This window comes from Megalobrama amblycephala, linkage group LG3, assembly GCF_018812025.1.
Source record: "Megalobrama amblycephala isolate DHTTF-2021 linkage group LG3, ASM1881202v1, whole genome shotgun sequence".
NCBI classification, from domain to species: domain Eukaryota; kingdom Metazoa; phylum Chordata; class Actinopteri; order Cypriniformes; family Xenocyprididae; genus Megalobrama; species Megalobrama amblycephala.
Genome location: NC_063046.1, coordinates 28,999,278 through 29,025,834, shown reverse-complemented (window position 1 = coordinate 29,025,834; position 26,557 = coordinate 28,999,278). Strand labels below are relative to the sequence as shown.

General features: G+C 38.1%; 1 protein-coding gene across 7 annotated transcripts; it reads right to left on the bottom strand.

Moving 5' to 3' along the window:
• Nucleotides 1–210: 210 nt before the first annotated feature.
• Nucleotides 211–26,541, bottom strand: phf21aa (PHD finger protein 21Aa). Of its 7 annotated transcripts, XR_007184186.1 has the most exons (18): nucleotides 26,236–26,541; nucleotides 21,665–21,719; nucleotides 21,036–21,125; nucleotides 20,856–20,888; nucleotides 20,683–20,748; nucleotides 17,125–17,274; nucleotides 16,056–16,301; nucleotides 15,683–15,766; nucleotides 14,276–14,533; nucleotides 12,961–13,119; nucleotides 12,814–12,865; nucleotides 12,648–12,727; nucleotides 12,497–12,554; nucleotides 7,616–7,638; nucleotides 7,354–7,532; nucleotides 5,475–5,550; nucleotides 4,709–4,812; nucleotides 3,468–3,761 (listed from the first exon to the last, which is right to left on the bottom strand). XR_007184186.1 is itself a non-coding variant. In XM_048184915.1 (17 exons), exons 2-17 carry the CDS (start codon nucleotides 21,692–21,694, stop codon nucleotides 3,177–3,179), a joined length of 2,220 nt encoding a protein of 739 aa, XP_048040872.1. In that variant the 5' UTR covers nucleotides 21,695–21,719; nucleotides 26,236–26,535; the 3' UTR covers nucleotides 211–3,176. The 7 variants fall into 7 exon arrangements, 6 of the variants coding, with proteins under 6 accessions (XP_048040872.1, XP_048040875.1, XP_048040871.1 ...); XM_048184915.1 differs by lacking the exon at nucleotides 7,616–7,638 and having other exon boundaries at nucleotides 211–3,761; nucleotides 16,056–16,271; nucleotides 26,236–26,535; XM_048184918.1 differs by lacking the exon at nucleotides 7,354–7,532 and having other exon boundaries at nucleotides 211–3,761; nucleotides 26,236–26,534.
• Nucleotides 26,542–26,557: the final 16 nt, after the last annotated feature.

Genomic DNA, 26,557 nt, shown 5'->3' with positions numbered 1-26,557 from the left:
GCAGCTGTTTTTAGACTTTCTACATTCTGGCAGTGCACAATCCACTCTGTGGAGTAAAATGTTTCCAAAATGGGTTACAGTACAGTCTATCATAAGGCTAATCTTTGTATTATTTATTGTGGAGGTATTCTTTAAATGTACATTACTATGAGTGTTTATATATCCATTTGTTGCTTCAATGTAAACCAGATCTAGAGAGAAAAAAGACTATTTAAATTTACAATTTTATTTAGCAAAAATGGTAAAAATAAATAAATACAAATTGATCAAATGCTCCAGTAATAACCAGCCTCCTCAACAGAAAGAATTCATTAAGTTATATATTCAAATAACTTACAAATGGACTTGAATTCTATGAGAAAAGGTAAACAGACATCAGGCAACACACAAGATCAAGAAACAAAACATATAAAATGTAGAAAAGTAAAATGAAACAAAAGAGCAATACACATCCCTTTCAAAAACTATTATGAAATAATCTAGACACTTTTTATACAACAAATTGATGTAAATTGTGTTCTTAATTTATAGTTAAGGGCATTAGATTAAGGACTGATATTTTCACGTTGCAATAATCTATCCTTGATTTTACTTGAGGGTTTCATCAACCTGAATGAGGTAACAGCATGAGGTGTAAGAACGTGACTCTTCATTAGCATTACTATGTGAATGTTGAAAAAATGAACAAAAGCCTGAGCTCTCGGTAAACACTAGAACATCTGAGGAAATCAGATTTCACACACTTCAGGACACAATACCCAATTCTCATGTGTTAAGGAACATGAATGAGGAGACAAAGTCCCATCTATCTCATCAGAGAACATCTGCCACAGAAGCACTGTCAGTCCTACTAGCCATATCTGGCCTTAGGATTCGTGGCCCTAAAGGATGGGAGAAGACATTTGCAAATGTCACATCTCATGAGCATTTATGTAAGGGCTCTATTCCACCCCTTTTTTTTTTTCTTTTCAATTCAGTGGAAAACCTGACATGCCATTAAACCACTAAACAGAAAGCAGCTGCTCTGCATCTCACTTTGAAATTATCACAATTGTGATGAAATATTAACTTTTATCAGACAAAATGTGTGAATACGTCTGTGATTGCTGAAACATATGCAGAATTCGGAACCACGTACTATTACTATTTTTGCCATATACCAAAAATTTGGTAACAGTGGTATGCGGTTTCAAATTCAGCACTAGTATCCTCTTGAAAAATGCAATATGAAATGAAGGGCAGATGCTTCTGACTGGGATGAAATTGGATAACTAAAAGTAAAGTTTATTTATTTATTTTTTTTTCATAAAAAGGTGAACAAACATACCAGCAATTAATTATGTGTTTTGTTAAAAGACGTAAGCACTTCAGAGTTGTTATGTGTAGTGGTCAGATTCACTATAGGCAGCGCAGGCACTGTCCTCACTAACACAACCAGAATGATCACACACTGTATGACAAAGTAGGTTCTGTTACCGAAAAGGGAAAAAACACTCGTTTTGCTGACAACTGACTAAGACACCGACAAGTCATAACACTACTATGAAACAGCCTAACATAGTCTATAGAACTTAAGGCAACCAATACACAGAGGCTACTGCAGGCCAGAGCTGCGTGTTCAGCATCGAAAGCACTCACAAACCTGAAATGAAGATATAAACACTGTAGATATTTCTGTCTTTTATATCAAAAGCGACACACCCCTTGTGTGTTTGACACCACTGTGTTTCTAGATTATTTCTTGTGCTTTATTTAAAAAAAGAAAAAAGAAAAAAAAAACCCACTATGGATGTGTCATCTTGGCACATGATACAGTGTTCAAGCTACCGCGGCTGTATCTCAGGTGTTAGAAGTGTTTGTCTGTGCTTGTTTAGAGAGCGCTAAGAGCTCCGATATGGTTATAGAAATGCAATATGTAAAGAAAGTAAAGCGTTAACAGAACAGCCCCTAGGAGACAATAGTGAAGTAGTTGCGCTAGGCACGTATAACGTACGCCTGCTGTGTTGTGCTTTTGGACAGGTTTACAGAACAGTGTTATCACCTAGTAAAGTGACACCATGCGTGTTAAAACGATACAGAACAGAAGCCCTTAAATTGGCCCATAAGCATAATGTTACTGGCACACCGGTTTTACTGGATATTTCTGACTGCATGATTCCTCGTAAGTCGTTGGACAAGGCATGAGACCCCTGCTACAGTCTGGGTAAAAAAAATAAAAAATAAAAATTACAAATAAAAATTGTGGAAATGGAGTGAGAGTGATGTGAGAGAAGTCTCAAATCATTCCCTTGTGTGACTGCGCCTGAACTGCGCTCTCAGTAAATCACATCTGTTCAGTAGATAAGGCATGGTCAGAATTTACCTCACAGACACTTCAGGACTTGAACACTACAAATACTACTATACTACTCTTTAATATCTATTTTATGTTTAGAGTAACGTAAAAGAACAGTTCCCTGTGGCATCGATTATTTGGCAGAACCGAACTACGGAATATTTTTGTAAGAAAAAAAAAAATTATAAATAAGGTCATGTGTAAAAAATAGCAAAACATATTTACAGAAATGTTGTTTTCGGTTTTTTAAAAACACCACAAAATAGACAAATGCAAATGATAATAGTTAAACCTCCAGCAGAACGCCTGGAAGACCTGTATTTTTGTCAGTGTGTGATAAAGAACCTCTTTTTGCGATCCATGTTCCGCCCCGGAGACGCAACAACTGAAAAGTAGACGAAACAACTGCACCTCGGCTGAGTTTCACAGACAAAACGGACAATAAACTCCTCGACACGTCATATCTTATGTCTTCGATCAGAGCTACAGGACCTGATAGGAAGCTGCACTACTCATCTAGCAGGACGAGACCTTCACCCGATCCAGCCTTCAGAAGCTTTCCCACTCAGAGGTGCTATGGCAACTGTATCAGGCACACAATGGTGTGATATCTTTAAATTTTATTACTCTTTTCTATATCATTATTCTTTGTAGAAATCTTTTCGGTGTGCATACGTTAGCATACACATTGCTGGTACTTTAGGAACCTCCTTCCTGCATGTAGTAAATGGCACTATGGATTTTCTTTCCCTCATAGATATAAGAGATGAAACAACAACACAAAACAACAACACTGTTAACTGGCACGCTTTGGGCCCCAACTTCAGTGGGGTGGTCAATGCTATTTTACCCCCTCCGTCACTTCTGTGAGGGGTACGATTGGACCAAGGAGAGCCTGTGGGATGACGCTGAGGTCACTGTTGTTATTGTTTTTATGTTTTTTCGTATTCTCCTCCCCTGCGGACATGGCTCCATTGGTACTCAGAACCGCCTGGTTACTGCTGTTATTGCTGAAAGCTGCTGCGTTTGTATTTGTGGGTTCGCTCCTGTTTCTGGACGTGCTGATGATTTGTGCGCTCTCCTCTCTGCCCTCGTCGCTCTTTGAGCTTGCAGCCTCTGCGTTATTATTCGTGGCGATCTGGTTTAAGGTATCGCTTGTGTTTGTGAGGGTGCTAATTATCATCATAGCTTCTGAGGAGCTTGTCGCTGTGTTTGTGTTGTTGTTTGTGTCTGTGGTAACCGCACTGGAGCTGCTGGCTTTGGAAGCTCCATTGTGGGACATTTCTCCATTAGCCATGACCCCAGGGCAGATGAAGGGAGACAACTGGATCCCTCTGATCAGACGCACCAGCCCTCTCATCTTCTCAAGCGAAGCTTCCATCTCTCTCTGCTGGTCCAGTACACTGTTCTTGCTGTCCATACATCTCTGTGCAAGGAGAGAGGATACAGTGCTGCTGACTCATACTACCAAAATCTCATCTTTATATAGTTATGGAGGTAGGGGATAATAAATTAACTCTTAATAAATAAATTAACTCTTAATAAATGAATGCATCACAATTAGATCTGTAATTTCAGTGGTATGACTCATTGTGCAGAGAAAAAGTGGATGAACTTAAAAGGCTACTTCACCGCTGACAAAATGGGCTTTCAATAAAACGTGGCTGCCTATACAGTAGAAAGGTCTTTTTTTCTTTTCTTAAATTGGTGCTACTTGACTAGAGAAAACAAAGAAAAAAGGCTGTTGTCTTCCCTTTTGCCAAAGGGCATGTAACATGTTGTCATTCAAGACCACTCCCATTAGTCTGCTATGGAGTCAAATACTGCCTTTGCTTTAGTAGGAAGTACTTCTTAGCAAACTTTCAGTCATAATGGTGCCAACTTAATTGTTCCGGGCTAAATGTTTAGTGGGGGTGAGTTACTTTCAGTTTCCTTTTTTTTTTTTTACTTTCAGTTTCCATTAGGGATGCACCAATACCACTTTTCCTAGAACGAGTCCAATACCAAGTTGATACCAAGTACTGATACCTGTATTTTCATTGCATTTTTAATTTTTATGAATTAAGTTAGTTAGCTTAGCAAATAGATATTTCCTTATTGTTATTTTCATGCCTCATTATGCTTGTTAAAATGTATTGCAGGAGCTACTGTTACGTTCACTATTCATTGCTTTATCATATTTTATCTTTAATTTAATGGCAAGGTGAAGTGTGTGTCAAAAGTTTTTTGCTAACAAATAAACGTGAATTTCTCGGTCCAGGTAACACAGAATAAGTAAACATTGTTCATTTACATATACTACTGACAGTTTAACAATACAAAGTGGGTTTAAAATCAGTTACACTTTAAGCCACACTTTAGGCATTCTCTCACCGTTATAGAGTTGCTGAGCTGTCTGACTTGGTGTTCTAGTGTCTCTCTCTCCTGCCGTAGCTCTGCGCTCCATCTCTTCAGACGATCTTTCTCTCCTTCTTTAGCTGCAGGGAAGTCAGTGTATGAGTAAATCTCAACAGAACGCACAAGTCGGGTTCTGGAAATAAAAATCCTGCATTTTCCCCACAGAAAAATTGTGCAATCGAGCATGGAGGTTATTAATCAAGGGTATATGGGTATATCAAGGGCGTATTTGACATCCTTCAGGGGGATAAAGACTATAGCCTTATTTTAAATCACACCCTGAAGGCCTGCTCACACTAAGACAAATGTTTGGTCTGAAAAACATTTTCATGTTAATTGCTGTTAATGTGTCTGTTCAGACTGTCATGAACATAAGCAGGCTGTCAATGTGAATAATTTTTTAAGAGTGGTATTCACACTGCGAATAAAACTGGTCAAAAATCAAAGTTTGAAATGTTGTGATTAATTTCAGAGCCGGTTGACTTGAAGAATAAAGAAAATGAAGAATACTACCAGAACCAAAGCTACAAAAAAAGAAAATGGTTGCTGCCATTCTATATTTCTTAGTTCTATAGACAGTTTTTTCCAAATATCAGAGGTTCACTGATGAATTTCATAAGACTCATAACAAGATATTTATTTTTTTAACTCCTAACTCAAGTTATTTTTAAGCAATTTTACATCACATTGTATCATTGCAGGTTTGCTGTTCTAAATAGCATCAGTTGTATTTGAAACATACCTGCTTTATAAGAGATGTAGGAATGGACAATAGCAAGAGTCCCTGGCCACTCAATGGCATCGTCCTTCTCCAGATTCTGAAGAAAACATGTACTGAATGAAATGCTGAAATACACAACTGTTAACAGTCTGCATTCAAAGTGATGCACACAAAAACATGAAAGTTCAAAATCAATGTGGAAATGAATGCATAGTAGAAAACAAAAGAAAGTGGCAAGAAATGAAGCTACCTAAACTTACAAAGTTTTGAGCAGTCTTGATACAAATTTCTGGTTTTCAGTGTTTTTGAAGTGAATATTAGGTTTAGTAGAAGAGGCAGAATTGTGGCGTTTCAGGCAGATACGCTTTCTCTTAATGAAGCCCAGATGATTTATGTGCAAGTAAGTATCACATTTGAGATGCTGCCCACTCCATCTCATGACATCAGCCGCTAAATACTCCTGACTCATCAATCAAAACCTTATTTTGACACTTATTAGCCTCTTTCACATATAAGCCCCTTTCACACAGAGATTCCAGAAAATACACCGATAATGTGTCCTGGGATTTGTCCAGGGATCGTTTGATTTGGGTTCATTCACAATGCCGGTGATTTTCTGGAATCTGTGCATCCGTTCACACACATAAGATCCTGTAAAGACACGTGTCATGGATGTGATGTGTAATGTCACCGCGGCGTCTTAAGTTCGCTTATGATTTGCATCTCGAGAAAACACACTTGTGCATAATTTTCTGGGATCAACCCTCTGTGTGAAAGGGACTGTACAGAGATCATGTGTGAACCTTTTCAAAAATACCGGTAAATCAATTCTGGCAATTTCCCGGTATGATTACCAGTAAATTACTGGTACGATGCTGTGCGTGAACTTGGAATGAAGACTACCAGTATGAGCACGTACAAGGTCAGAACACGCTGATATAAGAAGTTTGCTTTGGGCCAATCATAAAGCTCTGTTGGAGCTGTTTAAAGTAAGTTCTGCTGCTTTTAATTGTATTTCTATACGCTAAATGAACATCTGACCATTGCGCAGGACCTCGCACTCGGGAACCTGCCTTCTCCATTCATCAGAACTGTGGCTCTGCATGTACTATTGCATACCATAGTGACTGCAATACTATGCATCTTGCATTTTTAAGAGCAAAACCACATTCTGTGTGATCATCCTCTTATGGCTGTCACTCAGAAGTAAGAAAAAAAGTAACTAAAAGAACTTCTCCTCATCCAGGTGGATGAATCAAACAGCTCAGAGTTTAAAGGTCATTTCTGGTGAATGACACAACAGAGTTTGCCGGTATTTTGGTACTGATGTGTGAATGGTATTTTACCAGTAAAAAGACGCAATGTCCTTGCTTGTGTGAACAGCATATTTGTGTAATTACCGGAAAAGTTGTTCTGGTCATTTTACGTTAATTTACCGGGATTGCTGTGAAAGGGGCCATTTTCTCTATTCCATTCTAAATTGAGCTTGTTTTTGTTTTTGTTTTTCTAAAAAGAACATTTTATGGTGGGTCTGAGTAAAACAGCTGCCTCATCAGATTTTGTTCAGAAATTACAAAGCCATTCATATTAAAAGTTTCTATATTAAAAGAATGTAACCTGCAAGTGTAGCCTATTAAGTTACCTCTATAAAGACTGTCTGCTTTGTAAGACTGCTGATAGTGAAACATGATATGGCATAGGACAAAAAAAAAAAAATGAAATGAATTACGAGAGTGAGAGTAAACGGCAATGAATCTCTAACATAAATGTTTCTCAGTTACCTGAGACTCTTAATTCACCTCCGCTACCACTAGATGTTGCTGGTGAGCATGGTGAACACTGGGATAGGGAAATCTGAATTGTTTCTCAGTAACTGTAGTGGACTATCACAGCTACTTACATCCCCTGCTGAGCTGGGGCTGGGTGAGGGTGAATGTGATGGAAGGGTGAGTGAGAGGGCAGGGGAGAATGGGCTGCCCGCGGTGGGCCGCTGTAGGTCTGGGAAGGTAGAATGATGGCTGCTGGTGGTTGGGGGGAGGGGCCCCCGCTCCACAATACTGCAGTTTTTAGAAAGGCGACCTGGATGAGATGAAACAAAGGACAAACAAAACACAAAAAGAAAAGAAAAAGAAAAAGGAAGACAAAACATTGGTGTATCATACCTCTGACAAGCTGTCCTCATTGGCTAGGGTAGCAGGAATGAGCGGGTGGGGGTGGTGTGATGGTGGTTGGGAGGGAGAGAGCATCGTTAGATCACAAAAGGAAGCATTGCATGCTGGGTAACAACACATTCTGCAAAAGCTGGCCTCAAATCAGCTGATAAAAGGCAGGAGGCATTACATTTAGGCAGATGGGGATAAGAAATGCCAATAACAAAGAAGGATCAGAGGGCAACGATTCAAAGAAGCTTATCCAGGCATCAAGAAGCTTATTTTCATCTACAGCTAACACAGATGCTGTCAAATGTTAAGGCGAGCCACATTCAACATCATAAATCAACATATTTTGCACATTTATGTGTCCATTGGGCATTAACAGTGCAAGTACTGTATGCATGTCTTTTATCAACAAATACTAACAGCACCATTACAATACACATTTCAATGTCATAAAAAAAATAAAAACATTGTTTTAAATTAGCTCTTTTCAATTTTACACGCAGACCCAAGTCAAGAGTTATATTCAACGAAACAATATATGGCTGGAGCCTTGGTCCCAAATGTGTTAGAAGGGATCCAAAAACTGAAATAGTTTTTTTAGTTCCTCAATGAACACAGAAAAACTACTGAAGAATGAGGATTTTAACCAACTTTCAAACAAATATTTAACCTACAGTTTTCAATGTGAAAGGAACTTTTTCAATCAAAAAGCATAATTTTGGCTTTACTGCATGTTATTCTGATTCAGTCCTCAATCACTTGAATGCTCACCTTCTGACAGATACACTGCCCTCCAAAAGTTTGGAAACACCCCTGGCAAAGTGGCTTTGGACTTTTCCATTTTTTGGTACAAATACATTAAAGTAACTTGACATTATCATTGAAGACCAGCAATAATAATTTTCATTTTGATTACATAATAATGGCAATATATATACATGTCAAAGTCAGAAATGTCCCTGTGCCAGCTGTGATGCCTGGTTACTGGTTTAAACTTGGCCCAGGTTTGTAAGGTCAGCACACCTTAATAGCTTCAACAATTGATTGGCAATTAAGTTTAGAATACAATGAACCAATTAGAACCCAGTTTAGGTCAGATAGCTGCTAATGGTGGATATTTTGAGGAATCGAAAATTTAAGTTTTTTCTATGTATAAACTGTTAATATAATAAAATATGTTTTCGTAGTTTGTGTTGCCCCTTATCAGTGCAAAATTATCACAAATTAAAAAGGATTCATGCCAATATTGTCCAAAACCCCATTTTTCTAGGGCGTTTCCAAACTTTTGGAGGGCAATGTATTTCCCTCAAGGAATGTCTAAACTGCTTCTGTTCTTCTAGCATTTAACTTACATGGCTAGTTCATCCTAGAATGAAAACGCTGTTGTTATTTACTTATCCCATGTTAAAAGATATTTTAAAGAATGTCTGAGTTTTTTTTTTTTTTTTTTTTTTTTTTGTGTCTATACAATGAAAGACAATGGGATCCAATGCTGTTTGGGACCCTGCTGACTTTCCATTATATAATCAATAATAATTGAAAAAAAAAAAAAAAAATACTTTAAAATATCTTCTATCTTGTTCCACAGAAAAAAAGTCATACAGGTTTGGAACAACATGAGGGGTAAGTAATTGATGACAGTTTTAATTTCTGAGTAAACTATTCCTTTAATATGCAACAGTAAAAGCTGTTTTGGGTGAGCTTTGAAGAGCGATGGAAAGATTAGTCATATCAAAGTATCAAAAAAATATCTTTGGCAAACTGTAATGTTGCATTTTTGTACTCAAGTCTTTCCAATTCAAGTACTAATGGTACACTAATGATGCAGTATTGTCACACCTTTAAGATGTGCACAGCTCACCTAATTGTAAATCTATAGAGTAGGCTGAGAACATTGTCTGAGTCTTTTACTAATGTATACACTTTTACAGCAGCCCGAAGACAGTCATTATCCCACTTAACACACTGCAGGGTCATTTCTTCCTGCCTCACACATACACTCCAGGGCCACTCCACAGCAGAGTGCCTGTAAGCACATTACATAATCAAACAGTCATTACTGCTGAATGTGTGCTTGTGTGAGACAGAGAGAGACTGACTGATGGGAGTAAAGAAAAATGGATAAGTTCAGGTGTAGAAAAGGGGCTTATAGCACTGAATAATGACTGGTTAGAGATTTTTACTGCAATAAAATTAGACTTGATTGTGGATGTTAAGTCATATTTCATAGATATAGATAATATCTATGTGTTCTATGTGTATATCTATGTGTAAAAACAGTGTTGTGAAAATTAGTTTGTTTGCATTTAGTTATCAACCTGAAACATTTAAAATCAGATTTTTTATATTTTCTGAAGAAAATGCTAATGTAAAGCAGTTACTTAAGTCTTCTAAATAGTTTTTTAGTGTTTATATGTGCTAGGGGTGTTCTGGATCATTTTTAACGCCCATAATGCACTGGGCATGTTGCCGTCTGCTCTAGATATGCTTACCAGAGTCAAATACTGCCTTGCTTTAGTAGGTAATACTGCTTAGCAAACTTTTAGTCACTATGACTTGTATTGTTCTCGGGTGCAAGAATTCAAAGAGTAAACCTTTCATGTAAATCTGAAAAACCTCTGTGTTTGTAGTCAACATTTCAAACTGGATGACCACGAACACAGTGTTTAAGGCCAAACAGAGGGGAAAAACTGAAAAAAAATAAAAAAAATAATTGTCAGTCTGTCAGTTCTGTCAAGTTTTTTTTTAAAGGATTACTCCACTTTTAAATAAACTTTTGCTGATAATTTACTCACCCCTATGTCATCCAAGATGTCCATGTCTTTCTTTCTTCAGTCGAAAAGAAATTAAGGTTTTTGATGTAAACATTCTAGGATTTTTCTCCATATCATTCATTTCAATGGGCACCAAACGGTTGAAGGTCCAAATGGCAGCTTCAGTGCAGCTTCAAAGGGCTTTAAACGACACCAGACGACGATGAATAAGGGTCTTATCTAGCGAAATGATTGGTCATTTAAAAAAAAAAAAAAAAGTTTAAGTTTTATAAGCACAAATGCTGGCCTTGCTCTTTTCTCCGATGCGCATTCGTGACGTCACGTAATACGCAATTACGTTGAAAAGGTCACGGTTGACGTAGGCGGAAGTATCGAGTCAGTGTTTACATTACAAATGTGCGGAAGGAGGATCGTATACACATATTCAAATGTCTTTGTGTCAGTTTATTGTTTAACCCTTTGAGCGGTACGTTCCCACATATGGGATGTTTATTTCTGTGCCCCTGGGCGTACGGTTCCACATATGGGATTTAGAATGTTCAGCGACGTCACAGAACTGCTAGATTCAAACTGTGCTTTCGCGCTCTGGCTGCGAGACGGACGCGCGCTCTCTTGTCATCACAGCTATGCAGTGTTTTCAGCCACATAATGTTTCTTTTAAGGTTTCAGACATTTAAATACGCATAAGCACCATTAAACAATACATTTGGAGTTTATAAAATACACACTGATGTCAGACGTCAGCGGAAGCATCAATAAACAGTGAATTCAAATATAATTGGCCGACATTTATTCATATCAGACACACATAATGGGTCTAAGTAACTATAAAGTTTACTCTCTTATTCTTCCAGTTCACCAGCCACTTACTTGCATATATTTCAGGAGAAACTGATGTATTCACCTGCTGTAAATCAGACTGACAGAACTCTATGAACTGCAGTGCAAACTAAGATGGCGGCGCCCATCTCGCATTATAGATCAAGATAAAGATCATTTATAAAGGTTTTTAAACGACAAAACACACTCACTCACACATATTTGAGAATCGGAATATCATATAGTTGAAGACATGTAAGCAAGTTTGCGAATATTTTAAATATAAAAGAAAAACAAAATAATAGTGATCCATCTCTCATACAGTGTTATTGTGGCTACGTTCAGCGCTCGTGACACGCACGCGTCGCCATGGAAACAATAAGGGCAAACCTGGGGCAAACGTTCTAAAATAAGGGTCGCCTTAAAAAAAAACTCACTCTGGCGGTCAGTTAGAATATTTTAAACTCACGCTTGAAAGGTGTGCGTATCCTGGGTGTTTTAATATTAGAAAGCCTAAAAGAAAATTTTTGTCAGGACAGAAATTTGTGACTTTACATAGATTTCCTATACACAATCCTGAGCGAATGAAACTGTGGTTGCTACGCCTACGTCAACCGTGACCTTTTCAACGTAATTGCGTATTACGTGACATCACGAACGCGCATCGGAGAAAAGAGCAAAGCCAGCATTTGTGCTTATAAAACTTAAACTTTTTTTTTTTTTTTTTAAATGACCGATCGTTTTGCTAGATAAGACCCTTATTCATCGTCTGGTGTCGTTTAAAGCCCTTTGAAGCTGCACTGAAGCTGCCATTTGGACCTTCAACCGTTTGGTGCCCATTGAAATGAATGATATGGAGAAAGATCCTAGAATGTTTACATCAAAAACCTTAATTTCTTTTCGACTGAAGAAAGACAGACATGGACATCTTGGATGACATGGGGGTGAGTAAATTATCAGCAAAAGTTTATTTAAAAGTGAACTAATCCTTTAACTCTGATTGTGAATTATTTCAAGTTTTATACATTGACCAGATGTTTTTTTTCATATCGCTGTTTTGCAGTTGTGACTGTTGTTATTAATTTGCAAATAATTTCTGGATCAAGACTATATAAGGGCTATAAAAAGTAAAAAATATCAGTACGCAAACTAAACCTTTTTCAGTGATGTCATTTTATAGATTGCTGATCTATTATGCAATTTTATCATCCAACAGATGAATATCAGTTTGACCTATTAAAACCTATCTAATACAGGCACAGAGAGAGAAAGTGTGATTGGCTGAACTCACCTCTCTTCCTGCTGGACTGGTTTATGGAACTCAAATACGACACTGAGCTTTTTTTCCGCTGAAACACACAAGCACGGTTCATTCCATCAGATATCTCCAATCTGTTTGCACTGAACTTCTCATTTAATGCATGTGTATGTTTGTTTGTTACCTCTGGTTCAAACATGGCTCCGCTATATATTGGATTTGCTGTTGTACGTCTCTTACGCTCCTGACGCCTGCTCTGAATCTCTAAATAAACAAAGCAAGAAAGGTCAATACGCATTCATTCACACTCACAAACAATCACGCACACAGACACATTTCATTCTCCTGACCTTCTAAATAGTCACGAGTGACCAGTCCCAGAGACAACATGAAGGCCAGTTTCTGTGGAAAAAATGTGTGCCATTATCTCAGTAATGATCATAATCTACATCACCATGCTCATCATTATCTTCATTATAAACATTCAAGTACTTTACCAGAGGGCTCTCCTGATGTTTAGAAGAAGGAGTGTGTGTGTTGATGGGAGCAGGTGAAGATGGAGTATCTAAGGACAGTGGAGGAGAAGTGTGTGTAGGCGTGTCTGGAGAGTTGAGCAATGAAATCTTTGGCTCTGTCCCGTATTCCACTGCGGGTATCTGAAGCAGAAACAAAGATGTATTAATACATACACTACAATTCAAAAGTTTAGGGTCAGCAAGATTTTTTTTGTGTTTTTGAAGGAAGTCTCTTAGGCTATGCTCACACTGTCAGTCCAAATCCGATTATTTGAGTATCCGATTGGAATCTGATCTAAATTACTGACAGTCCACATTGTGTATTGCAACTGTTCAGATACGATTTGTGTGCCCCATGCCCTCTTTCATTTTCTAGAAAATCTGCATTGATTTATATAGCAATGACATTGTGTTGGTAGTTATATGCCAAAAACAACATCCACAAAATGGAGGGGTTTGCAATACAGATGTCTCATTTAAAACAAATATATTATGTAGCCGTGGTGCTGGACTACTGCATCTTATGAGGCAGTAGCAAAAACGTAGGCGGGCAAGAGGGTGGCATGCGTGGCTTTATTTCATGCTGTCGTCTCCGCCGGTCTCAAAACGTGTCTCCATTTTATTGTAAACTGACCCTGCAGTGTGTTAAGTGGGCACTTTGCAACAATACAACCTTGTTTCTGCAGCGACTTTTGGCATGTTTCCTATAACAATATCTAACGTTTATATTTTTTGTGGTGTGACAAAGTCACTTAAACCATGCAACATGGATTTCCAGAAATGCGACTTGAATAGGATTTCAAACCACATATGAATGTAGCTTGAAACGGATTTCATGTGATATGCACGGATGTGCACAAAAATCAGATTTAGACTGTCTGAACGTCTGATCACCAAGTGCATTTATTTGAACAAAAACGCAGTACAACAGTAATACTGTGAAATATTATTAGTATGTGTCTTCTACGGTAATATATTTTAAAATGTAATTTATTCCTGTGATGGCAAAGCTGAATTTTCAGCAGCCATTACTCCAGTCTTTAGTGTCACATGATCCTTCAGAAATCATTCTAATGTGTTGATTTGGTGTTTTTAAGAAACATTTCTAACTTTTATCAATGTTGAAAATAGTTGGGTTGCTTAATATTTTTGTGGAAACCAGCACATTTGGACACATTTGTTTCAAGATTATTTAATGAATATAAATTTCAGAAGAACAGCATTTCTTTAAAAATAGAAATCGGGTATGAATGTTTTAGAGTAAACATATTTACATTTAAGTGTGAATTTCCCTCACCATGTTGTCAGAGCTTGGGCTGTTGTGAGGTAAATGCTGTATGTGTGTCTGCACAGATGGCTGCATGTGTGTAGATGGGGAGATCAGGATGCTTGTGTTGTTAGAGCTGTTGGGGCAGGGCAGGCCATTGAGGATACGCATCTGCTGGACATGACCAGAGGAAGGGAGGGCAGTGCTCAGTAACACCGGTGACTGCAAGGTCTGCACAGTGACCTGACCAGCAGCTGGAGACAAAGACGCTGGAGGTTTTGGCCTAACCTGCTCACACACACAGGAAAAAGAAGACAATTATTTGTGGAATGACTGGAGATATAAAAGGTGGACATAAGTAGTGTAAAAATGATCAGAAAAGTGATGCCCAACACAGCAGTTTAACAGCAGCAGCCCTTTCACATTTAGACTCTAGTCTTACACAAATATGTTCCCTACTATTCCACAATACTACTAACACCAGTTCCACTCCAATGCAAATAAAAGACGTCTACTTATTGACTGTTATTTTATAATATATTAATACAATAAAATAATGTTTAATTATTTGTTATGCATAACCTTATCTCTTGGTTTGCATCCATCAGGTTCTGATTAAAAAGGAAAAAAATAAATGAGATTAAGTACCTTTAATAAACCTAAACCTTTAATAAAAGTATGTAATTCACTGTATTGATAAAACTTTTTCAGCCAAAATGACTATATTATGATATACACTACCAAAAGCTTGGGGTAGGTAAGATATTTTTTTAAATGAAATGAAATTATTGGTTTCAAATAAATGCTGTTCTTTTCCACAAAAATATTAATATTTTCAACATTGATGATAATACTTTATAAAAAAAAATTTCTTGGGCACCAAATCAGTATATTAGACTTATTTCATGGATCATGTGACACTGAAGACTAGAGTAATGGCTGTTGAAAATTCAGCTTTGCCATCAAAGAAATAAAATAAATTTTAAAATACACTCAAATAGAAAACAGTTCTTAGAAACTGTAATAATATTTCACAATAATAACTGTTTTTACTCTATCTTACCAACCCAAAACATTTGAATGGTAGTGTATACCGCTATGTGATTTTGGTTATACCAACCCTAGCATATATGCGTACATACAACACCACACAATAATAGCACAGAACAGCACAGAATACTGCTGGAGAGAGATCAGGGTTAAGGATCAATTTACTGTAGGGTCAAAAGCAACAACCAAAGCAGGGATTGCAAATGTCACGACTATGCAAGCACACAGAAATTAAATCCAGAGCAAGAAAACAAGATGGGGCAAGAATAAAATATAGAATATTGAAAAAAAATCAAGACACATAGATGTACACTAACACTCAGCAGTGAGGATTTTTCACTAGTCCAGCCAGGCATTAGGGTGTGAAGGGTTTCTATGGAAACAAACCTGCGGTAGAGTGGCTGGCCGAGTTGTCTGTCTGGTTGGTGGGACAAACTGAGGAACTTTGATTGGTTGGGAGGCAGCTTGCACCTGTGACAAGACCGCCCATTTAGACACCCTTACTTAACTAACCTGTCCAACATACATCCTACAACAAATAACGTGTTCCATTTAAGCCACAGAATAGAGGCAGATGTAATAGAATAATTGTGTCTAAAATCTAAAGAAACAACCCTGAGCTCTTGGGATCCAAATTAAATCAGACACCCTGAAATTTCTTCCCACCTCCCATGCAGTTTGCAAAACAAGAGGGACTAAGAAAACAAAACTCTTCTTGTTCTGTAACAAGTGACTCAAAACAGCTTTGAGAAATACTTACAACAACGGTGCTACTGGATATGACTCGTACTGGCTCTGCTCCCTGACTGGTCGGTTGGATGACCGGTTGGAAGTTTACTGGGGACTTTTGAGGATCTGAGCTAGGAGGGCCTGCCAGGAGCGTGTTGCCAAGAGTTGTAACCACGGTGATTGTAGGTGCTGGTGTCATGATGATAGGTGAGGTGGATGTGGCAGCTCTTAGCACCAGAGGTAGAGTCTTTGAAGCAATGACAGAGGGCACAGAGCTCTACAGGGTCACAAACACATTCACTGTTGGAAACATGTTCATTTTTTCCTTTATAGGTAAGGTTTTCTTACTAAATAAATATTTATTATCTCCTCCACTGACTGGTTCGCAATCCCCCCATCACCCACCCTCAAACCGAACCGTACTGAAACCGCAATATGAACCTAACCATAAAAAAACTTCAATCATTACACCCCTAGTAGCTATTGAGTCTCAAGATCAACTAAATTCACGAATAAGTCATTCAGATCACTGCCACAAAAGAACTGATTCATAGAATCTACTTCTCATGAACTTTCATGAATATGCCAAAGAGAGCTAGATGTCAAGTGGATATCAAAATTAAACTTTCAGCCTGTTCCTCAGACAAAGCAATAATTTGGCTCCAGGAGTGACTTCACATGGACAACTTTTATGGTGCTTTTGTGCCCTGTTTGAAGCCTGAAAGCCTCAGTACCTAGCCTAATTGCACGTAAAAGCATTTCAACATTTCATATTTATCATATATTTCATATATTTATATTTATATATGGTCCATGGACCATCTATATGGACATTTTTATGGTGTTTTATTTTATTTATTTATTTTTATTTATTTATTTTATCATTTTGGCACTTGACAGCCCAGGTCTTCATCCCTTTTGTGTTCTCCAAAAGAAAGAAATGAATGTGGAAAAACATGAGAGGGAGTAAATCATAAAAGTTTTAGTTTTGGGTGAAATAATCCTTTAAATGTTCAGCAAAGACAAGGCTTTGTCTTCAAAGAGGTCCCATGCAGAGTCCTAGTGTACTTGACGCAGTTTCCTGTGTGTTGTGTGGGTACCTGTGAAGTAGTGAGGCTGGCAGCAGGCAGAGGCGTCTGTGTCTGTGTGATGAGCAAGGTAGACATTTGTCCATCGGCTTGCAGCGTCTGCAGCTTCATATCTTCCTGTTTCACCAGTAGATCTCTTCTTAACTGCTCCACAACCTTTTTCTGAGGGAGAAAGAGAGAACAAGTGCCGGTTCTTTTTTTTGTGCGTTCTGTCACTCGTACCTGCAATAAAGTCTCTCTCACTCACACTCTCTTTCTGCCTGCTGTTGATAAGATTTTGTCATGTTGGATTTTGGCCCATTTGCACTAACAGCAAGTGGGAACATGGAGTCGCTACAGACTTTATTGTTAAATTACCGGTAAACAAATGTCAGAAAGTCAGAACACGCTGACGTAAAAAGTCTGTTTTGGGTCAATCATAAAGTTCTTATGGAGATGACGTGATCACAGTAAGCTCCGCTGCTTTTTAATAGTTTTTCTATGTAAATATGCACTAGCTGGACATCATTGACCGATCATTGACCAAAGATCATTTCCTAAGACTGACATCACAGAATTTACTGGTATTTTGGTGCTTTTGTGCCCTGTTTGAAGCCTGAAAGCCTCAGTCTCAGTCTCAGTCAAGCCTCAGTAAAAAGCCAGAACGCCCTTGTTTGTGTACAGTAAAGGTAAAGTAATTCTGGTCATTTTAATTTTATTTACTGGGATTGCTGTGTGAAAGGGGCTTTGCTTCTTACTCTCTCAGGCAGGGGGCCAACAGTTTTCTACCTTCAAAAACATCTTAAAAGTGTTTTAAGAAACCAGATTATGGCATAACAGAAACATTTAGCAGTGATGTGTTAGCATTACCATAAATTGGGACAATGAACTATGTCCAGTACACAGCTGAAAGGACTGTCACATTTGCTTCTTTAAATAACTATGGATATATTGAAGTAATATGAATGCATATATTGAAGTCATATTGAAGCAATATTTAAGAAATAGTGTAATGTCTAAAATGTCTAATTTCTAACCCATTTTTAAAGGGATAGTTCACCCAAAAATGGAAATTATCTCACAATTTACTCACCCTCAAACCATCCTAGGTGTATATGAATATCTTCCTTCAGACGAACACAATCAGAGACATATTTAAAAATATCCTTAGTCCTCCAAGGTTTTGTAATGGTTGTAAATGGTGGGCTGTGTTTTGAAGTAAACAATAATGCATCCATCCATAAAAAAAGTAATCCATATGACTCCAGGGGGTTAATAAAGGCCTTCTGAAGCAAAGCGATGCATTTTTGTAAGAAAAATATCCATTTTTAAAACATTATAAATTCAAATAACTAGCTTCCGGCGGACGACCGGTCAAAGGATACTCTTCTGCCGCAAATCGACCTGCGCATTCTGCGTACGGCTGTCGCCAGAAGCTAGTTATTTGAATTTATAAGTTTTAAATATAGATATTTTTCTTACAAAAACGCATCACTTCTCTTCAGAAGGCTTTTATTAACCCACTGGAGTCATATGGGTTTTTTTTTTTTTTTTTTAGGGATGGATGCATTATTTTTGACCTTGGAGGAGCAAGGATATTTTTAAATATCTCTCTGATTGTGTTCGTCTGAAAGAGAGGGTAATTTTCTTTTTTTTTCAAGGGGTAATTTTCATTTTTGGGTGAACTATCCCTTTAATGTATCCTTATATAAAAATTGAGTTTCTGACTGTGTTTTTGTTCTTTAGTAGTAATGTGTTTATTTCTGTTAAAATACATCCTTCTATATACTTTAATGTGCAAATAAGAAATTATAGTGAGAAAACAGAATGTGGTTCTAAAGGCCTGTTCACACCTGGTAAATTCATGTGTTTTTACTGAAATGGATAATGATACAAGCTATCTAATTAGTTAAAACAGTTCCATTTACACTTGGCCACATAAATGTGTCTCCGCAAACAAATATAAATCCGATCTCTTTAATTTAATTGAGTTCACATCAACAAAAGCAAAAGATGAGCTGCATTTCATTTATCATCAGCTAATTTCAAGATCAAAGAGTGCAATAGGAGAGAGAGTGGTATCAGCACTACTAAAATCATTAGTCTCACTACTTGAAGATAATTGTGTGTTGAGCGTCTGTGACTTACTTTCAGTTTAATTTGCGGCAGTTTGCATGTTGGCTTTAGTAAAGAAATACTCAGCTACTCATCTGCTGTGATGTGTGATACAGTCATATCTGGCTACAACAGAATATATAGCCTATGACATGCTCTCACGCATTTAGTTTTGGGAGGAGTAAAATTTACATTTGTGGTATCAACAACCAGATGCATTTACACTTGTCCAGTTTCGTCTGGAATGCATCTCAAACCACCTCCTGAAGTGGTCTAGAGTGATCGGATTTAAATCTGTCTCGAAAGCGTTACGGAGGGCATTTACACCCGGTCTGTCCACGATCGTATAGCTATCCGATCAGAGAAAACACATGAAGTGACCACGTGTAAAAAAAGTCCTAAATGATTCCTCACATACTTTCAATGAAATTCATTTGAAGCCATTCACTGTTTGTGTTACAGTTCGGCATCAAAAAATTTGCACACACACAATGAGCACGTGTACACAAAGCAACATTGAAAGTGTATGGATCCATAACAATCAAAAAGAGAAGACGGATGGAGGGAGATATCAAAAGTTTCAGATGGCTGTAAGAGTGCCAGGCTTTACTTAATGCAGGCTACAAATGTGCAATGCAACTTGTTTGTGTTCAGCTGAGTATGTGTTGATTCTGTAACCAGTGAAGACAGAGTGACAGTTACATTAATGAATATGAACACAACCCCCCAGCACAGTCCTCTCACTGATTATAGCTTTAACAGGCTTCCTCCACCATCTGTTAGACTCACACACTCCTAGATCTGGGAGAATTCCACCGGACACCGAATGTGTTTGATCAAGGAAGGCAGCACACTTTATTAAATAGCGCTGCAGGCTGATACATTTAGAAACGCCGAAGCTTTGAGAGGGTTGACCTTGTGTTTCTCATATATTTTCCTTTTCTCTGCAGAACGAGAGATGATCTCAGGTGTTTTTCCTCCTGTTGATGGCAGCTGCTCTGTTCTACTACTTTAAAAAGCTTTGAGATACTAATTGAAATTCCTAAAATGCCTGCAGTCTACAACACATCTTTTCTCCATCTCCTCCACAGAACTTCGGGTTCTGTACAGTTAGCTGCAAACAAACAACAGTTCGCCACGTAATCATCCCCAGACATTAATCAGCAGTTACAGAAATGTCAAAGTAAAGGGGGAGAATAGATTTGTGCATGTGTGTGTGTTGGCAAATAGTTCGTTTGGCAACACAAAACCACAACGCACAAATCACACCACAAATGTTCAGCACAATACAACACAAAACAATGCCATGATGTAACACAGGTTTTATAACCTAACAAAATTTGCCTCGTTTGCTCGGGACACACGAGTAGATAAAGACTTTCTGACCCCAAGTAATTGAACTGATCAAGACACATGTGTACGCTCGTAGAGAACACTGATACGGCAGCAGGTGTTCTCTCAGAGAGCAGCTCTCACCTGCCGCTCACTCAGCGCTGTGATCTTGGCCTGCAGGTCACGGAGCTGCAGCTTCAGATCTGCATTCTGTACAAAGAACACACACACTCCTCCCTGATACACTAGTCCAGCGGCCGGTATATGAGAGCGTATCGATCAAACAGTAACGGAAATGTTCAGTGAGGGAGACGCACCTGTGGATCTTGCTTCATCTGGCTCACGAGTTTCTGCAAGAAAGAGAGAGAAAGTTTTAGCATTCTCAGGAGTGGAAAAGACATGCCGATGCAGTGACCTCTAGAGGACAGCTAGGGTACTGCAGCCGCAACAATTACACACTCCATCCATATAGTGTGCGAGGAGGGCGGTGGGGATACCTGATGGATCTGGATTTCCACTTTGAGTGCTTCCTGTAAATTTTGCAGTTCCATCATCGATCTCTTCTTCCCAAAACCCAACACAGCTGCCTGGCAAATAAAAGGAAGAGAGCGGATAATCTTTCATTAATTGAGCTCTTATTGAATGACTGCATGTGTGTATATATATATATATATATATATATAAGAGTTTAGAGAGCTTTTTGCGCTCTCACAGTGTGCATGAACATGCCATGACAGATCTGTTAGTGTGCTTGTGCAAGTGTGTGTAAATCTGCTCAGTGTTAGTAGGATATATCTCAGTGTACTGATTCAATCAGAACTACTCTCATCAAATCCTGCCTGAACACCACAGATCAAACTGAACAGCACTCTTTTGCACATACACAATCCTGTTCTCTCCCTCTGTCATTCTTCTTTGGGAGGAAATGATGCTGACACATGCATTAACTGTTTCCTTCTCTCCTCTTCAGAACTGTGTAGCTATGCTGCCGTTTTGAATAACAGTAGTAAGTGTAGTTCAGGAAAACATTTAAATTAATTAGCTAGCCAATGAAACACCATAAAGCTGACCATCACAGTTGGGTCAGAATGTGTGCACCCCCATATGACAATGGTTTATTCTATACCTTCCCAACGTCTGCCGTCTTGAACACCATCCAACTGGCAGAGTGGGGGGTGGAGCTGGAATAGACAAGAGAGGATGGTAAGGAGCAAACACATTTACACACAGCAGCGCTCTGGAGAGTGACAAATCTACATCATAACAATATCGAAGAAAAACGTATTTTAAGAGGAAACTTTGTGGATGAAGATTTGGGCTGCATGCAAAGATAGCAGATTTAATCCCAAATTGAAAGGACACAGAAATTGGAGGCTTACTGGAAAATAAAGCAATCCTTCTTTATTCACTCAAGTTAAACACTCAAAGGGATAATTCACCACAAAAATGAAACTTCTGTCATCATTTACGCACCCTCATGTCGATCCAATCCTGTGTGACTTATTTTTCCTCTGTGGAACATAAAAGAATATATTTTGAAGAACATTATTGAACCCCACTGACTTTCATTGTATGGGAAACGCCTCTTCAAAATATCTTCTTTTGTGTTCCGTAAAAGAAAGAAAGTATTACAGGTTTGGAACCACATTAGGGTGAGTAAATGAAGATCTTTGGCTGAAATATCCTTTTCAAATCAAGGTTCCTGAAATGGAAGAACTACAAAATGCTTCTGTGAAAAAGTGTCCCCTATACAGCAAGAACCTAAGTTGTCCTGGAACAGCATATTTACAGAGACACAGCAAGTCAGTTCACTTGGCGGCCATATTTGTAATGCCCTCTGGCAGCTATTTCCAGTCATGCAAATGCAGCTCTAATAACTTGTATGGGGAAAGACCAAAATGTACTTTTCAATAACATTTCAAATCAGGAATAAAATCATAAATTGTGCTCAAATCACACAAAAAGGGTATTTTTGGACGGGTCCAGCTAAAGAACAAACACATTCTACAGTAAACAAAGAGGCGAATGGCTCATTTAACAACTGCCATGTTGAGAGTTGCGAAGCCTCCATAAAAAAAATGTAAAGCAAGACTGTAGCCACCTTATATGTTTTCCTCCATTAACAACTGTCTCTGTCTTATACCATCTTTGGAGTTGTATTAGTTGATGCCAGTGCAAATTTACTCACTTCCTGCTTTCTCTGGTTTGTTTGAGCTGTTATTTTTTGTTCTCAGTACTTGTGTCTCACAGAATCAGTCTCTGTCTCTGCCACAGATCATCACTCTCTTCTCATCAGAATGAAAGCAGAGACTACCAGATGGGCACTCCACACACTGAGAGCTTCTCACTCATCTACAGAGTGGCATCCTTTATCTGTAGTTGCACCAGTCACTGATCTATCTGCTTTAGGACAGTATTTAAGCAAAAGAATATTAAAAAACAAATGCAATGAATCTTACAAACCATCAGAAAGTAGATGAAATGTGTCCTATTAATCCTGCATTATAAGTGTCTATATTTGTGCAGCAAAGCAAAAGAAGGCAATTTTCTGGGACTTATATTCAGTAAGGGCAAACAGCCAAAGTGATCATAGCATACACTACACCTGCCTGATCAGACTGGCACACCATACCCTCACCTGTTGGCTCAGCAAATGTGCTGAAGCACAAGTAGTTCAGAGCTACTCTTTAGACAAAGGGAACCTTTGATACACACACCCTTTCTCGTGCTCTGTCCAATGCTTGCACTCAAATCAAATTTAACCAAACTTTTACAATGCCTCTACTGAAAGCAGTGTTTACAATCCCACCCTACTCAAAGCAGCTTTATTACCATGTAATATGCAACACAGTCTGTATGTTTCATAGCGTTTTCATAATCCTTTGATGATGAAGGTGAACAGACTGCTGTCTGCAATGACCCTTACTGAGCTCTAAAATTTTCTCTGGATTTCTTAAATAATATAATATACATTAATAGAGTGCTGCAGAGATTGCATATTTTTGTTAGCCAAAACCCAGAAACAAGTGAGCATTTTAGCACATCCAATATCATTAGCACATCCCTTTTTTTTTATTTTTTATGAATTGGTTTTTGGTTAAATTAGGTATGTGATTAACACAAGCTCAAAGTATTTTCAGGTTTTATTGTAGCCTACAACATAAAATACATAAGTATTTGTGAAAGCTATATTTTTTAAAGCTTTTACTTGTCTTGAAAAAGGCTAAGGTAGCTAAGGTTGTTGGATACATCACACTGAACAACTCATCTACTCACTAGTCCGATTTTACAGCCTCATTGTGTTTATAATCAAGCTCTTGCAAACTACTATAATGCTAATGTTCAAGGAAAATGTGTTTTGTGTTGTGTTCATTTCTGAAGATTATCACAATGAACAAAATGTGTGAGAATCATCAACTTCTGTTGGTCACAGAGCTTATTTTGGTAACACTTTATTTTAGGGTCATTTAATTAGTTGCTTATTAACATGCATACTACTAGAATATTGGCTATTTATTAGTACTTGTAAAGCACATATTAATGCCTTATTCTGCATGACCTTATTCTACATTCCTAATCCTACCCAATACCTAAACCTAACAACTATGTTACTACCTATTAATAAGCAGTAAATTAGGTTTATTGAGGGAAAAGTCTTAGTTAATAGTTTATATGTGTTCCCTATACTAAAGAGTTACCCTTATTTTCTGCAATAATCCAAAAGCCAATTGAAAAATGGCCTACAAAAAAAACATCATCACTGCAGAAATATTAGAAACAAATTGGAGCTGGGGTGAAGGATGAATGTCGGATTTGCCAAATTTTCATGGAAATTAGGTAAACTGCTCCTTAGAACATGCTTTTCCTGAACTTTCCACTTATTGTATTTGTAACCTTTGCATCAATCCATAAAAACATTTATAAGTTTTCAGAAAATAGATCCATTCTCCAATGGCCAGTCTCTTCAGAACAGAGTAGCACAATCCAAATGTCTAATAACTAAAATCCAACTATTAATTACAATTTTAGGCCATCATTTTAGATTTAAGCATATACTATGCCAGAAAATTCCTGTCTGCTATATTGGACAAAGACACCTTATTGCTGATAGCATGAACATATATATCATGTATGTATCTGAATAGACCTTGTGAGTATCTATGACATGTTTAATCATTAAATGGTTTATGTATCCTGGGGGAAACAGATATTTGAGAGACTGGGGGGAGGGCAGGGAGTGTGTGGGCTTGGTGTCTAAAAAAAAAATACTGAAAAGGGGGCCCTGAAACTACTCAGGTCAACTAACTTGGTATACTTGATAACTAAACTCTGGCATCCACTCATCATCTTTATGTTAACGTAACATGATGGCAGCAAGCAGTGAGAAGAACACTAACCTCAAGGTAAACACTGATATATACTGTAGAACTGAAAATAAAAGCAATATTTCATAGAAAACAAATAAAGTATATTATTGGAGAATGTATTGAAAAAAACAATAAATTAATTTATTGCACATTAAAGCTTGAAATGTCTTACTGCATGAATTTGGTGACTCGTCGTAGGAAAAAAAACAGGTGGAGTTAAGAGGAAGAAACAGAAAAAAATGGCTGTACAGTCAACATAGTTGATAATGGAAGAGCACAGCCACACATGAATAAAACATGACAAAACTGACGAGAAGAAAAACATGTATTCTTTCTTAACTTCGTACATGTATCAATTTTAAGCTAAAAAAAAAAAAAGATTAAATAAAAAAGGGTGTGATTTTGATGAACAACCATACTATATTTGACGTCTATACAGTACCAGACCTCAAGACTGAAAACCAAAACAGCACTTATACAAAAAAAGACCCATTGAGAGAGTGCGAAAGCAGCTCTTGACGGCCCGGTCGTTAAAGCGGACCGAGCGCCATCTGAAAGCTTGAGAAAGGTCATCATCATCCTCCTCATTAGCGTTCCAACGCATCCACACCGGAAACAGCACCATCACTTTATATACTCACACAATCACACATCAAACTCAATACACGGGGCCTACAACTTTCCTCCGCCTTATTAGTGAACAGATTTTAGGAGACTTTATTAAAGCGAGCTCGCGTTTGTGCTGATATGTCAAGGCGTGGTGCCGACAACACGAACTGGAAAAAATCTTTCATGATCACACGTCTTGTCGCCCTAGCGGCTCCTAACAATAATAGTAGCTCAACACCGCGCGAGCTGGTCGAGCTCAACATATCAAGAGTACCGATACACACTTTATCCCGTTTATTGCTCGAGATTTCGTCCCTTGTTTTAATGAATGTAAATGTAAGCGCAAAATGCATTTAGAATGGCATCCCATCACTGTTTCACGGCATGGTGTGAAAACTACGGCACGCGCTGGAATCACATTTTCAACCATATTATTCCAGTTCTGTTAAGCAAGTGTCGTTTATAAGGTGTTTGTGTGCTATTCGATGCGTTATTGTGTAACGGTAGTAAGTTATAACGTTTCGTTGACTGCAGCTGCACTCTCTCTCCTGCAACTCCTACAATAAAGAGAAATGAACAAAACCCCCCCTGCGCTGCCTCTGCGCTTTCACATCCACTCAAATCACAAGCAGCACAATCAAATAAAGAACGCTTAAAGAGTTTCAAGACACCGTTCCCAAAAGTTTACAAGATGAAGATGAAAAAACCGAGCTGCACTTACCCTTGTACACACTCCTCCAGCAGTCAAACACCGATCTTCATACACTTACACACACACTCACCAATTATTTAAATATATATGTACAAACAGCCGGGCATTTCACCACTAAAACCCTATCCCGCGGTTGAATTTACTCCCTTTAGCGCCCTAAAGTTTTGTACAGTGCAACACAAGGAATCTTCTCTTTGTTCGCTTGATTTTTAATCAAAAATACATAAAAAGACAGAAACTGATATACAAAACAAGAACTCTTCTTCCATCCCATTCACCCCCAGCTTCTGCGCTCGGCGTATCAATGCGCGCAGAAGAGAGATAATGGGAC